This window comes from Molothrus aeneus, chromosome 24 (assembly GCF_037042795.1).
Source record: "Molothrus aeneus isolate 106 chromosome 24, BPBGC_Maene_1.0, whole genome shotgun sequence".
Classification (NCBI taxonomy): Eukaryota; Metazoa; Chordata; class Aves; order Passeriformes; family Icteridae; genus Molothrus; species Molothrus aeneus.
In genome coordinates, this window is record NC_089669.1 from 3606281 (window position 1) to 3621126 (window position 14846).

General features: G+C 46.0%; 1 protein-coding gene across 2 annotated transcripts; it reads right to left on the reverse strand.

Annotated features, from left to right (window-relative positions):
* PM20D1 (peptidase M20 domain containing 1) lies at positions 1-14667 on the reverse strand. Of its 2 annotated transcripts, XR_010785011.1 has the most exons (14): positions 14472-14667; positions 12645-12731; positions 11854-12086; positions 9152-9238; positions 7738-7871; positions 7188-7307; positions 6352-6427; positions 6091-6152; positions 5767-5845; positions 4642-4713; positions 4034-4202; positions 3220-3319; positions 1791-2278; positions 1-1596 (listed from the first exon to the last, which is right to left on the reverse strand). XR_010785011.1 is itself a non-coding variant. In XM_066565444.1 (13 exons), the coding sequence occupies exons 1-13, from the start codon at positions 14665-14667 to the stop codon at positions 2149-2151; spliced, it is 1545 nt and encodes a 514-aa protein (XP_066421541.1). In that variant the 3' UTR covers positions 1-2148. The 2 variants fall into 2 exon arrangements, 1 of the variants encoding a protein (XP_066421541.1); XM_066565444.1 differs by having other exon boundaries at positions 1-2278.
* Positions 14668-14846: the final 179 nt, after the last annotated feature.

Genomic DNA, 14846 nt, shown 5'->3' on the forward strand with positions numbered 1-14846 from the left:
TTCACATTCCTCATTTTATTAGATGAAACTGTCAGTTTTGTTTCAATTATTCAGTGATACAGTTGGAGCCCTCTGGCCACAGTGATAAGATCAGACTACAAATAAATAAGTGAACGGAAAGAACTGGAATCACATCAGTTCCATCAGTGTTTTTCAGGATGCATTTCAGGGTATTTCCTGTACATTCCAGCACATTTCACAGTGTGAGTTTAAAGCAGAACATCCACCCATTCCAGTGCATGATTTAAGCTCTGATAAACAGACACATCTGTGCAGCAGGAGGTGCTGCACTGGTCCCTGCAGCACAGGCACAGGCACTGGCACACAGCAGCTTTCAGGCTTTTCTTTGGCTAACATCACTTAGTGAACTATTTATTGATAGAATTAATTTAATTAAATAAATTATTTGTCTAATTAATACTGATAACCCAAACTGCAAAGGCCAAAGGAATGCAGAACCCTTCAGTGCTGTCATAGGTAGGCAAGAAGTGCAAGATGAAGCAGAGCCAACATCCATGGCCTGCCTTGCCCAGGATCCAGGCTTTTCTTTGGCTAACATCACTTTTATTGATAGAATTAATTTAATTAAATACATTATTTTTCTAAATTACTGGTATTTGTCTAAATTAATACTGGTAACCCCAACTGCCAAGGCCAAAGGAATGCTGGACCCTTCAGTGCTGTCATAGGTAGGCAAGAAGTGCAAGATGAAGCAGAATCAACATCCATGGCCTGCCTTCCCCAGGATTCAGGCTTTTCTTTGGCTAACATCACTTTTATTGATAGAATTAATTTAATGAAATAAATTATTTGTCTAATTAATACTGGTAACCCCAACTGCCAAGGCCAAAGGAATGCTGGACCCTTCAGTGCTGTCATAGGTAGGCAAGAAGTGCAAGATGAAGCAGAATCAACATCCATGGCCTGCCTTCCCCAGGGTTCCCAAAAAAATGAGCAGGAAAGTGGAAACTGCTTGCACTGACAGTGAAGGAACAAACCTCAGAGCCCTCTGAACTGGGAGAAACTGGAAGGTTTCACATCTTTCACAATCAAGTTTTCAGAAGAGCAAAGGGGAAGCATGAAGTGATTCAGGGAGAAAAGAGATGAGCAGACAAGAGGGATTTAATTCCTTATTTAAAGCTGCAGTCCCTTATTCTGACACCCAGCTGCACAACACACCCTGAGTTGGGGAAGGAAAAGATCATCACTAAAATGATGGACAGGAGGGTTTGCAGCACCTCCTCAGTTACAACAACGAGGAAGTTGTGGAGTACCTGAAAACAGAGTCAGAAATCAGTGCAGCCATGGGAGTGAGCACTGAACTGGGAGAAACTGGAAGGTTTCACATCTTTCACAATCAAGTTTTCAGAAGAGCAAAGGGGAAGCATAAAGTGATTCAATGAGAAAAGAGATGAGCAGACAACAGGGATTTAATTCCTTATTTAAAGCTGCAATCCCTTATTCTGACACCCAGCTGCACAACACACCCTGAGCCACACCATGAGCCATGGAGGGAACAAAAATCATCACTAGAACGATGGACAGGAGAGTTTTCAGCACCTCCTCAGTTACAGCAACACAGAAGTTTTGAAGTACCTGAAAATAGAGTCAGAAATCAGTGCAGCCATGGGAGTGAGCACTGCCCCTGGCTCAGAGTGCCATGGATCATCCCCTGGGAGCATCCCCTGGGAAGCAGCAGTGCAAGAACCTCTCAGTGTGGCTGTACCAGTGGCAGGAACCCTTTCACCACCCCACAAACCCTCCCCATGAGCTCCTGGCAGAGTCCTCACCTGAGACAGATCCATTCACCATAAAAAAGGAGTTTGTCAGAAGCACACAGGCTGAGTCAGCTTCTAGTGTGAGTGACTGCTGGTTATAGCTCAGATTTTTAGTCATTACCAATTTCAGAGGTTTAAAGTGCTGAAAATTATTAGTGCCAGATTAATGGCTGCACATCAGACCACAGAAATCAGAGTTATTTGTTGGGTTTGGCCAGGTTCCTATCACACAACCAGCACTTTTCCCATCTGTATGTAAACCATAATATAAAAAAAACCAAATTCCAGCTGTAGCTCAATACTCAAGACAAAATTCCATCTTCAGCCCCTGTCCCAGAGTCCACCTGCAGCTGCTTCTCCCAGAAGTGTCTCAGAGCTCGTGGGAGTTGGCATGGGGCTCTGGCAGTGCCTCAATGTCACAGTTCTTGATCAGCTGGAAGAGGAACTCCACCTGCTTCTCATAATTCTCAACAGAGATTCTCTCATTTAACCCATGGATCCTGAAAGAAAAAAGGACATTTTTCAGGTCATGGGGAATTTCTGATCCAATTGCAATCAAACCCAGCACCCTGCTTGGCTGTTGGTTCATAAATCAGTGCACAACAGAAAAACACAGCAATATGGCCCAAAAACTGCACTGTAACCAACAGAAAACCACAGCAATATAGCCCAAAAACTGCACTGTAACCAACAGAAAACCACAGCAATATAGCCCAAAAACTGCACTGTAACCAGCAGAAAAACACAGCAATATAGCCCAAAAACTGCACTGTAACCAGCAGAAAACCACAGCAATATAGCCCAAAAACTGCACTATAACCAGCAGAAAACCACAGCAATATAGCCCAAAAACTGCACTGGTTACACAGCAATATATCCCAATAGTTAACACAGCAATATGGCCCAAAAACTGCACTGTAACCAAGCCAAATGCACTGATTCAAAGGCTCAGAGCCCAACAGCTGAGTCTGGAAAAAAATCTAAAAATCTGATCTTGAAAAAATCCTAAAGGCCCATCTCTTGGCCATTCCTGTACAGCAGAACACCCCTGCATCATCTGCACCTCAATAAAATGAGAAATTTAAATAAGCAAACAATCCCTTGCATGATGATGTTGTTATCACATAACTTCAGGAAATTTCTAATCAATTCAGAGTGTCCAAATATGTGGATAAATCTGCAGGACAAGGCCAACTACCAGACCAGCACCTCTCACACTGCTGCAGCACACAAAGGACCCAAAGCAGCACAGAATCAAACACCTCAATGGGTCCTGGCTGAATTTGAAGGAATAAAAAGCCACTTGACGTGGTCCCAAGGTAATTTCCATCCCCAAATCTGCAGGAAATGGTGGCATGACAGCATGGGAGGTACACAAGGCTGGGTTTCCTTCTGCTCATGGATCTCCTCTTTGCCTGGGCCCGCCCCAAGAGCTCAGTACCTGGGGAGATCATCCTGTTTCAGGAGCAGGGGGTTGAACCTGTAAATGGCCTTGGTGACGTTGGTGAAGTGCCTGCTGTCCGTGTTTCCAATGCACGTGCCTGGAAAACAAAGCTCAGGTTTGTTCTGCAGGAGAGGAACAACTGAGCTTCAAAAAGTGCCCCACCTCTCCCCAGGAGAGAGGGAAAGCAAAGGAAAACAGTCCTGCTCTGCCTGCACCAAAAGCATCCCTGGAAACAGTGATTGGGACATGCTGGGGAACATGGAGCTGAACACACAACTCAGCCCAAGAACAGCTTTGACACTCAGAAATGCAAACTTCAAACTTCAATCCAAAAATGCAAACTTCAAACTTCAATCCAAAAATGCAAACTTCAAACTTCAATCCAAGAACTGCAGAGCTAGGAAAGAACTGCAAGAAAGGGAAGGGGCTGGGATCATAAGGAACAATACAGAAAAGCAGGAATGGCTTTGGCAGCTATGAAAACAATAAAAGAAGAACTGAAGCAAGAGGACTCCTCCTCTCCCTCACAATTCCTTTCTTCCCTGAAGAGATTCCTTTGTATGTGTAGAGAGCCCAATTCAAGGCTCATTGTTTCTGTCAGCTTCCTGTTTGCTTTTTTACTTCCACTACTAAAAAACAACATTAAAACTTTTAAAGCATAAAGAGGGAAGGGAATAAAAAGAGGAAAAAACAGCTGTTTCCAGCAGTTAACAGCTGGGGTGGAGGAGTACACAGCAAATGGAAACAAGGCAGAGCTGGAGAAAGGAAAAGCAAAAAGAGGAAACAATAATCATCATGTGCCTGCTGTCACCTGGGACTACACTGTCAACAGCTGGGAAAGTGTCCAGGATGGTTTTTTGAAAAATATGGACAGCAAATGTCTGCTCATCCCAAGGGCTGATGGGCAGGGGGTCAAAGGCCTCCACCACATCAATCTTCACTCTCTCATCAGCAATGGTGTTCCTGACTGTCTCCAGCACCTGGGGGTGAAACACAGAGACAAGAGGAACACAAGAAATGAGAAAGCAACCCTTAGAGACATCAGCAGATGTTCTGTCTGTGAACTGGCAGTTGTGGCTGAAGTGTGTGTCAGTTCCTCTTCTGAGTCATGGCTGACACTTCAGGTGCAGTTTTAATCTCTGTCTCAAGGTACTCCTGGAAGGCAGGAGCTCAGCCTGCTGCTCTTGGGAATTATGGCATCCAAATAATCCAGAAAAAGCTTCCAGAGAGAGAAATTTCCAGCAAAGGCTTGGGGAGGGAAGAGCTTTTGCTTCCCAGGTGCCCTGGGTTGGACAGGCCTGTCAGACATCCCGAGGTGTGCAAGATCCCCAAACTGTGCCAGGTCACAAACCCATTCCATATCCCAGATGATCCACGTGCTCTGGGCCACAAAGGCTGAGGAGATCTGCCCAGGGCTACCTCAGCAGCTGTCTCAGCTGAGTGGATCCTGAAGTTCACTGTAGCTCTGGCAGAGGAAGGGATGACATTCACCTGGAAAAAAGGAAAGGCCAAAGTTTAAAAGGAAGTGAAAACCAGAATAAAATGCCAGCTGAAAACTCAGAACTGCTCAAACAGCTTCAGGCCTCAGGTGCTCCACTGTTAACACCAAGTGTGATGTCTCTTTCTGTGTTAAAACACTGTAAATCCTATCTAAAATGCAGCTAAATACACAAAGAAATATTTGTCAAATCAACAGAAATGAAGTTACCTGTTACTTCTCTAGAAGTTTTTATCTTGAGCTAAGCTCTCTCCCTTCAGAACATTTATACTGAGAAATTCTGAAACTCTGGGTATTTTTAAGTGTTATTTTTACCTCATTGTCACATTAAATGCTTCATATTTGGGTAAATGTAAGTTGCTTAACAACTGATTTTTATTGAACACATAACTCTTCTTATCTACAGACTGAATATTTACAACTTCGTTAAACAAAAGTTGAATCTTTATGATTATGAATCTTCATGAAATCTTTAGAAAAAACCCCAAGGAACCAGGGTGTCACTTCCCTCCTGGCCACTCCGTGTCACTGTTCAGCCACTGCATCTTTTCCTGTCCAGGGATGCTTTTCAGTCACAGATTTTTCAGACACACACCAAACACAGCCTGTTTGTTTTCCAGGGCTCCAGGAGTTTTGGACAGCTCCACCTCCTTATCAGGGAAGGATCTGGCTGTTATCTCTCAGTCCAAGGTGCACATTTAACACACTTCAGGCAAACCCCAGACCTGTGCTGCAGATGTCTGGGTCAGGGAAGTGTTGGTGACTGTGACAGTTTCAAATATTGCCTCTGTAGGATTATGCAGAAACCACATTTTCTGGTCTATGCTGAAATATTAAGAATTTTAACAGTGGTGGGCAGAGATCAGATATTTCTGAGAGAGATTTTCAACTGTGATCTTCAAACCCAAGCTATATCTGAGGTAAGAATGAGACTGTGGCACCACACAGGGCCCACACTGATCTTAGAACTGGATTTCAATAGGTGGAAATGAAATGTCCTAATTGTCTCATCATAATTACATGGAGAAAAACCCAAATGAAAGCACCTTGATTCCTGCATTAAACAGGGTGACTGCAGTGGTTGTTCGGATCAAGGCGTTGGTGGAAGGTTTCCAGGCAAGGACTCTACAAAAATAGAAACAAATCAAACCAAATTTTTCAAATAAGTTGAATATTGCTAAAAATGAAGCACCATAATTGCACAGGCAATAAGCTGAATGATGGCTTATTCAATTAACAAAGTGGTTATTAACAGGAAACCACTGAATTATCCAAACTATAAAATAACTGATTTCCTTGGAAGATTAGAAATGGCTTCATCTTTTAAGGCTCAGAGGTTGGGGATGTTTATCAAGGATCTCTTTTCTTACCTGCTGACAATAGGTGAGAACAGCCACAAATTGCTCATGATGATGTTGAGAGGAAACTTGAACTACGGGCAAGAAACAAAACCACAAATCAGAAACTTTTCATTTGTCGAGAGCGTGCTGGAGTCACCTGAATATGGACAAAACAATTCCAGCAGCAACAATAATCTGGGTGAAAAACCAGCTTTTTTGATCCTTTCTACACAACTAAATTCTTCAATTTCTTGTGGAAATTTGGGAATGAAATCCTGCCTGAGTGCTCACCTCTGCTGCCAGGTGCTCCATGGTCATGAGCTCTGGGCCGTGGCCAAACAGGTTGCGCAAGGGATTCTGCTCCAGCCTACAAAACAAATTGTTCACGTTTGCAACGCTGAAAAGGTTCAAAACCAACTCTCTGGCTGTTGCTGCTCCAGAAGGATGTCAGGAATTTGATTTGTGAAATGTATCCCTGTGATTGGAGATGTAATCACACTCTGCTCTCCTGGTAAGTAACTGCAAGCACAGCTCCACAGATTTCTGGGCATTCCAGTCACGTGCAAAGATTTCCTTTGAGAAACAGCAGAAAAAATCCCAAAGCCTGGCTGCTATAAATACATGGAAATCCAGAAAACTAGCACACAAATCCCAGCAGGTCTGGACATACTCAGTTTTTCTAAAATATTGGCATTTCTTAGCCAATTTGGTATCTGCACAGAGATGTAGAGAGATGATTCCTGCAGTCACGTTATGACTCTGCTCCCTGTTCATTGGCTTGGAGAATTCCCAGCTGAGGTAGGAACAAATTCCAGAGAAATCCTGCACCCAAACAATGGAATCTCTGTTGCTACAGAGGAAATTAGGGCAGACAGCACTTGTCTTGCTTTTAAAGAATTGGCTGACACTTGGAACAGCTGAAGTGCAAAGACTCTGCAGACACCTGGCAATTGTCCCTTGGCTGGGAGTTTCATTTCTGCCCTTCAAAGTGAGCTACAAACTGCAATTGCAGATACGGAACAGCAGCTTGAAAAAGACTCCAAACACAAATATTTTAAAAGCCACATATCAGTGATTCAGGAGGTTTTTGGACTGTTTTTGGCATTGGGTGGCAGGGAAATTCTCACCTGGACATGGCTGCTGCCAGAATGCCAATACTTGTCTCTTTAGGGGGAAAGGATGAATGCCCTGGCTCTTTTTCCACTGTGAAGTTCAGTGTCATTGAACCTTTTTCTGTGACTGCAATCCTGGACAATGATAAATTAATCAATTAATTAACAAATAAATGACTAATGTAATTCCAAACACACACACACACACACAGAGACTGTAGATAAAAATAACTACTCTGCATAGTTTTAGTATGATAAAAGCCACTCAAGCAGCAACAACAAATCATTAACAGTGTTTAGATCTCTGCAGGACTGGTGGCTGGGCTGCCTGTGCAGTGAGCAGAGCTCTCAGCACAGAATCCAAATGCTCAGTGGAACATTGTGCCTCTGTCAGCATGACTGTGATGGGCAGCAGGCAAAGGCTGAAGGTCCCTGCCTTGCACTTTGTGCCACTGCTGCACCAAGGCTGCCACACGTCCTGCAAACATTCTGTAGTGATGTCACCAATGTCATTTATCACTAATTAACGACTGAAAATGAATCACATTCTGGTGGTCACTCTTACACAGCCACTGGTTTCTTCACCCCTGCAATGATGCCATCCAGCACTGCGCTCCCCTCGTCCAGCAGGAAGGAGAGTTTCACTCCTCTGGCTTCCAGCAGAGCTGCAATTTTCTTTGCTCCCTTCAGCCCAGACACCTGTGCAATCCAGGCAGAGGAACTGATCAGATCCAGCCAAAACACTGGGAGGAAAACTGGAAAGCACCTTGCTGTTGGCTACAGCACAAAGAATGCATGAAATCCCCTGGGGAACAGCTCCAGAGCAACATGAAAGATTCTTCCAGGAAAATTAATTGCAGATCGTTAATGGCCTGATAGCAGACGAATTTACAGCCATGATGAGAAGTGCTCTTATTGATGAGTCACTGCCTGCTGCTTTCATTTTGATACCTCAGAGCTGTAAACTCCCAGATTAGCAACTGCAGACCTGTTTATTTCAACTATTAACAATTCTTTGTGTTTCTATTTTGACAGTGCCTAACCAAACCCACCTCCCCTGTCTCTCTGTACCACTGGAACATATTTGCCACTTCTTCCTGAACATTTGGCACAACCATGTGAATCTCAACCCAGCTTTTCCTGTCTCCAAAAGGGGATTCCTGCTGCACCTTCCTTGCAGAAAAGAATTTAAAAGTGACACCCTCCAATGTTCTTTTCCCTTTGCTCATCACACCAAACCCTTTGTGAATGTCACTCCAAGCCAAACAATCAATCCATAACTGTGACCTGGGGCCTGACACATTATCTCCCCACAGAACCAAGAAAAACAGGAAAGACCTTCCAGCTAAACAATGTTTCAAAATTAAGCCCTGTTACCTAGAGGAACAATGCAAACAGGTTGTTGTTGCAAGGAAAGGAAAGAAAATACCTCCTCATGGTGGCCAATGCCAACATAGAAGGACAGGCAGGGTCTGGAATTCCAGAGAGGGCAGAGAACCATGCCTCTAAATAGCCAAATTAATTGTGCAGAGCACAAATGGGTTTGCACTTTGCAAACCCAGCTCAGCCTGCACTGAACAGAGAGGGCAGAGAACCATGCCTCTAAATAGCCAAATTATTTGTGTAGAGCACAAATGGGTTTGCACTTTAGGCCTGCACTGAAATGTGAGCTTTGGCTGCAAGCTTTGGCAATAGAATGAAAATGGAGATCCATTGGAGAAAGCAGAGGCACCCCTCCCAAAGCAGGCCCCAAGTGAAAATGCAATAATAAAATGCAATGAGGGGCTGCAAGGAGGGAAGGCTGCACTGACCCAGGGCTCCCATCACAGGGAGAGGGGAAAATGTTACAGTCAAGGACCTTCAACAGGGAAGGAAGACACAGCAAAGGGAGTGGGAAACAGCCTCAGCTCAAAACGTCCTTGGGGCTTTCTAAGGAAAACCCAGAGGAGTGTGTGTGGCAAGGAAAGGAAATTCGATACCTCCTCATCGTGGCCAATGGCGATGTAGAAGGAGCGCCGGGGTCGGTAATTCCTCCTGAGCAGGAGCTCCAGAGCTTGCAGAATGCCCTGCAGGAAAAGAGAACTGCTGAACCATCCCTGGCTGCTGACCAGGAGAATAAATGCAACAGAATGCAGAGTGAAGAGAATTTTGGGATGTTTTTACAGCCCTTGTGCTGTTCACTGCTGAGCTTTGATTCCTACAGCTCCCCCTGAGGATATTCCCATTCCTTGGAAAAGACCCTGCAGTGGTTTGGATCAGGAATGCTGTGCCAGGTGCCAGGGGAGGGACATGAAACACAGAGCAGCTGGTTCAGGGACAAACTGCACAGGAGCCCCCAGAGCAGAATCACTGCTCCCTTCCCTCCAGGAATTCACTGCTCCCTTGCAGTGCCTGTCACACACCCAGACTGGCTCTCTCTGGAGCTACCAAATCCAGGAGGTTTAAGGAGCTGCCAAGATGACAGAAACAGAACAAGAAAATTAATCTGAAGGATGAGAAATCAAAAAATCAAATCTACCATTTGCTGTGGCAATATATATATATATACATACATTTGCTCTATTATTCCATCTCTCTTTTTCAATTTAAATAATTTTTCACATATCACCTCGATATTGTCAGCACCCATTTTTTTGCCATGTTCACTAAAATTGTTGATTTGAATTCTTTTTGGCCATTTGTGGAGTTACTTGTGCAGTTCACAGCAGAATGAAGCACCAACCTACACTTTTAAGTTTCAAGGCTTTGAAATTGATGATTAAAGATCCTGAAACTTTCTAGGAGTGTGTCCTGTGTGACACTAAACATCTGTTCAAATTTAAATATCGGGCTGCCATGGAAGGCATTACCAAAGTCACAAAGGGACATTTTCCAGAGTCATTTTTCCATCCTTTTTCCCCATGAGAAATCTTTCCCAATCTTTTCTGACTCCATTCTTCCCAAACGTGTTCAGTGCAACAGCTCTTTGTTCTGCCATAGGCTGGATAAAAGATGCAGGGTTGTTTGTCTATCTTATTCTATAAAAATGTTTAATTTGAAATATTTTTAAATGTTTCATTTTTAAACCTTTTCAAAGGGCCAGTTTTGGCTTGGAATGCCTCTGTGACACCTGGGAAAAAGGACAAGGTTTCAAACACAGCATTTGACAGAGAATCATGGAATGATTTGGGTTGGAAGGGATTTTATAGCTCATCCAGTGCCACAAGAAGGGAAACTTCCACTATCCCAGGCTGCTCCAACCTGGCCCTGGACACTCCCAGGGATGGGGCAACCATGGATTCTCTGGCCCTCTGTGCCATAAAACTTTAACCTGGCATTTAACCAAACACATCTGCATCTGTGAATGTGACTCTCCTGATTCTTTGTGAGTTTTAACCATCTTTTCTCCAGTAACAGTGAAGAGTGGGTGAAAAGACCCCATCTTTAGGAAAAATGTGGAATTTATCCAAACTAGGAATTTATCCCTAGCAGAAAGAGGGGTGAGAAATTCACCACAGTGAATTCACCACAGTGAATTCCAAGTGCCTTGGACACTCCCAGGGATGGGGCAACCATGGATTCTCTGGCCCTCTGTGCCATAAAACTTTAACCTGGCATTTAACCAAACACATCTGCATCTGTGAATGTGACTCTCCTGATTCTTTGTGAGTTTTAACCATCTTTTCTCCAGTAACAGTGAAGAGTGGGTGAAAAGACCCCATCTTTAGGAAAAATGTGGAATTTATCCAAACTAGGAATTTATCCCTAGCAGAAAGAGGGGTGAGAAATTCACCACAGTGAATTCACCACAGTGAATTCCAAGTGCCTTGGACACTCCCAGGGATGGGGCAACCATGGATTCTCTGGCCCTCTGTGCCATAAAACTTTAACCTGGCATTTAACCAAACACATCTGCATCTGTGAATGTGACTCTCCTGATTCTTTGTGAGTTTTAACCATCTTTTCTCCAGTAACAGTGAAGAGTGGGTGAAAAGACCCCATCTTTAGGAAAAATGTGGAATTTATCCAAACTAGGAATTTATCCCTAGCAGAAAGAGGGGTGAGAAATTCACCACAGTGAATTCACCACAGTGAATTCCAAGTGCCTTGGACACTCCCAGGGATGGGGCAACCATGGATTCTCTGGCCCTCTGTGCCATAAAACTTTAACCTGGCATTTAACCAAACACATCTGCATCTGTGAATATGACTCTCCTGATTCCTTGTGAGTTTTAACCATCTTTTCTCCAGTAACAGTGAAGAGTGGGTGAAAAGACCCCATCTTTAGGAAAAATGTGGAATTTATCCCTAGCAGAAAGAGAGGTGAGAAAGAGACACCAGAGTGAATTCCAAGTGCTTTGGGCACTCCCAGGGATGGAGTAGCCACAGATTCTCTGGCCCTCTGTGCCATAAAACTTTAAAGTGGCATTTAACCAAATCCATCTGCATCTGGCAATATCATTCTCCTGATTCTTTGTGAGTTTTAACCATCTTTTTTCCAGTAACAGTGAAGAGTGGGTGAAAACACTCCATCTTCAGGAAAAGTGGGGAGAAAACTTGGATTTTATCCAAACTAGGAATTTATCCCTAGCAGAAAGAGGGGTGAGAAAGAGACACCAGAGTGAATTCCAGGAGGCTGGGCTGCTCCCCTGTGCCTCTGGCAGGCTGTGTCTGTGTGGAAGGACATTACCCAGCCCAGTACCATGGCAGAGTTTTTGTTGTCCAGCGCTCCTCGTCCGTAGATGAAACCTTCGTGCTCTGCAGCTGAGAAAGGAGGGAAGTGCCAGCCCTCAGGGGGAGCAGGCACCACATCCATGTGTGCCAGCAGCATGTAGGGCTGCAGGCCAGGGGCAGAGCCCTGCACTCTAAACAGGTGGCTGTATTTGCCAACAATTTCATGTTGGATGAACTTTGAAGAAAATACAGCTGGGAAGACTGAAGAAAGAAAAAAAAAAAAAAATTAAGAGACATGTGAAGGAAAAAATTAACAATAAGGGCTAATTTTAGCATTATTGAACAGTTGTCAGCTAGGGAGCATCAGAGGGGAACTGGAAATAAGACTGGGCACAGGAGTTCTCACACTTCTACCAATCCATCTCACTTGGGATTTGAAAGCCTCCTAAACAAAAGCAGAATTCTTGCTCAGCAGTGCTGCAGCTCTTTTGCAGGGCACAATGATGGAACTGCCAAAAAATTAGGTTGAAGCAGCAGCAGAAAAATCCTCTTTTATTTTTTTAATGGCATTTAACCATCTCAAGGACCAAACACCATCATTACAAAAAGGCTTTTGAACCTTTTGGGGCCATTGATACCACTGCTACAGAGGGGACACACATGTGACATTTCTGACAGGAAATTCCTTCATTCAGGTCAGACAGGACATTTCTTCAGGAAAAGTATAAAAATCTCTGATATTCAGGAATGATACACGCTCCCTTCAATTTGTTTATGAAAATAGAGCAGCAGAAATTGCCAAGACTGAAAGTTCAGTACCTTTCTGGATGTAACTCCCAAATTCTGCCATGGCAGTTGTATTCACATCCTCTGGAGACCAGGACACAGTTGGGATTTTAATGGCCCCTTCAAAGAAAACACAGAACAGAAATCACTCAGCACCAAAACCAACCACAGCTCCAACTGCACTTCACAAGTGGAAGCACATTTCTGCTCCTGAGTGTTTTCCCAGGTTTTAAACATTATTTCACAGCACAGCACGAGCTGCCATGATCAAACAGAGACTGATGTGCTTCAGCTGGGCCGTGCACACGCAGCCACCAGCGTTTCCTAACAGCTCAGCCAAGGCAACTCTCCAGACAATTTGACTCCACTTTTCATGCTGCAAGTGTTGAATGATGTCCTTAGAAATGCTACTGTCCAGGAGCAGCTGCAGTTTGCTTGGGTGATCTGATTCCCCAGAGCCACAGGCTCCTCTGGCAGCTGAGCTGGCAGTCCCAGGCTCTTTCTCAAGAGTTAAGCAGGTTGTGATGGTTATTACACCTCCCTACTGCTTTATAAATTAACCTGTATAAACACACAGGGCTTCTGTTGGCCCTTTTGGTCTGCCCTGGCATTTAAACAGGCTCTCCAGCATCCAGTCCCTGTCCTGCAGAACATGGGAGTAACTCAGCCCCAGATGCCTTTCCAAACAGCAGCTGCCAGCAGAGGTTATGGATTCTTTTGAGGTCGTGTGATTCATGAATTAACACAAAAATCTATTGTGAGCCATCGTTTTCCCATTAAAAAAAGAATGCAAACACAATTTGCTAGGCAATAAATCCTACAAACCAGCAAGGTATGAGGTTTACACACAGGGTTTTATCACTTGGTGCCAGATTGTGGTTTCCTGCACAGTGCCAGCCCTACTGAGAGCTAAACCCCTCAAATCTTCTACGTCAGACAGCACAAACAGCCCAGGACTGGGCACAGCAGTGGTGAGCAAGAACAAGAGAGGGAGAAAATCCCGACGGTGACTTATCCCGTGGACAAAGGGATGTCTGGAAACGCCTTCACGGCTGTCTGGCAAAATTCTGTGTGTACGAGCAGGAAACGGTGGAGAAAATCAACACAGGGCAAGAGTTGGCTCAGGAGAAGCACAGGATCGCCGAGGCTGGAAAATCCCTGTGGGATCATCGAGTCCAGGCTGTGCCCGATCCCCACCCTGAGCACTCAGTGCCACCTCCAGGTGACACCTCCAGGGATGGGCGCTCCAAACCCCCCTGGGCAGCCCCTTCCAGCCCTTCCCATGAGGAAATTCCTGCTGGTGTCCAACCTGAGCCTCCCCAGCCCAGCCTGAGGCCGTTCCCTCTCCTCCTGTCCCTGTTCCCTGGGACAAGATCCCAAATCCCCCCGGCTGTCCCCTCCTGGCATGGAGTTGTGCAGAGCCAGAAATTCCCCCTGAGCCTCCTTTGCTCCAGACTGAGCCCCTTCCCAGCTGCCTCAGGACTCTCCAAACCCTTCCCAGCTGCCTCAGGACTCTCCAAACCCTTCCCCAGCCCCCTCAGGACTCTCCAAGCCCTTCCCCAGCTCCCTCAGGATTGTCCAAACCCTTCCCAGCTCCCTCAGGTTTCTCCATTCCCCTCCCTGGACTCGCTCCAGCCCTTCCTGAACTGCAGCGCCCAGAACCGGACAGGGCGCTCGAGGCGTGGCCTCAGCAGTGCCCAGCACAGACTTTCAATCACTTCCTTAGTCCTGCTGGCAGCCAACACCCGGTTCCTTCCAGGGAAAGCACCCGGGGAGCGGCCGCCTCCACACCCGCCCCCCGTGCCCTGGGTCCCCCCTCAGGAGGGGCGAGGGGGGCTCACAGCGCTCGGGCCCCCTCACCTCGCAGCACCTCCTTGAGCTCCTGCCGCTCGCCAGCGCTGAGGGCGACGGTGCCGGCGCTCCGTGCCCAGAGCCGCGGCACCCCGGCCGGGGCTCGCAGGACGAAGGCGCGGAGCAGGACGGCGGCCACCAGCGCCAACACCACGGTGCCCAGTGCCAGCAGCGCCACCGTCACCGCCCGCCGCCCGCCCGCCATCACTGACCGCCGCGCCCCCGCGGCTGATGGGCGTGACCGGGAGCCAATCGCCACCCGTCTCGTCAGCATGGTGACCAATAGGAGTGGAGCAGGGGCGGGTGTAACCCGCTGCTCTCGCGGGGGCTGCTGGGAGATGTAGTTTTTAGCGGATGTGGGGGCGGCCGAGTGAAGCGCTGATT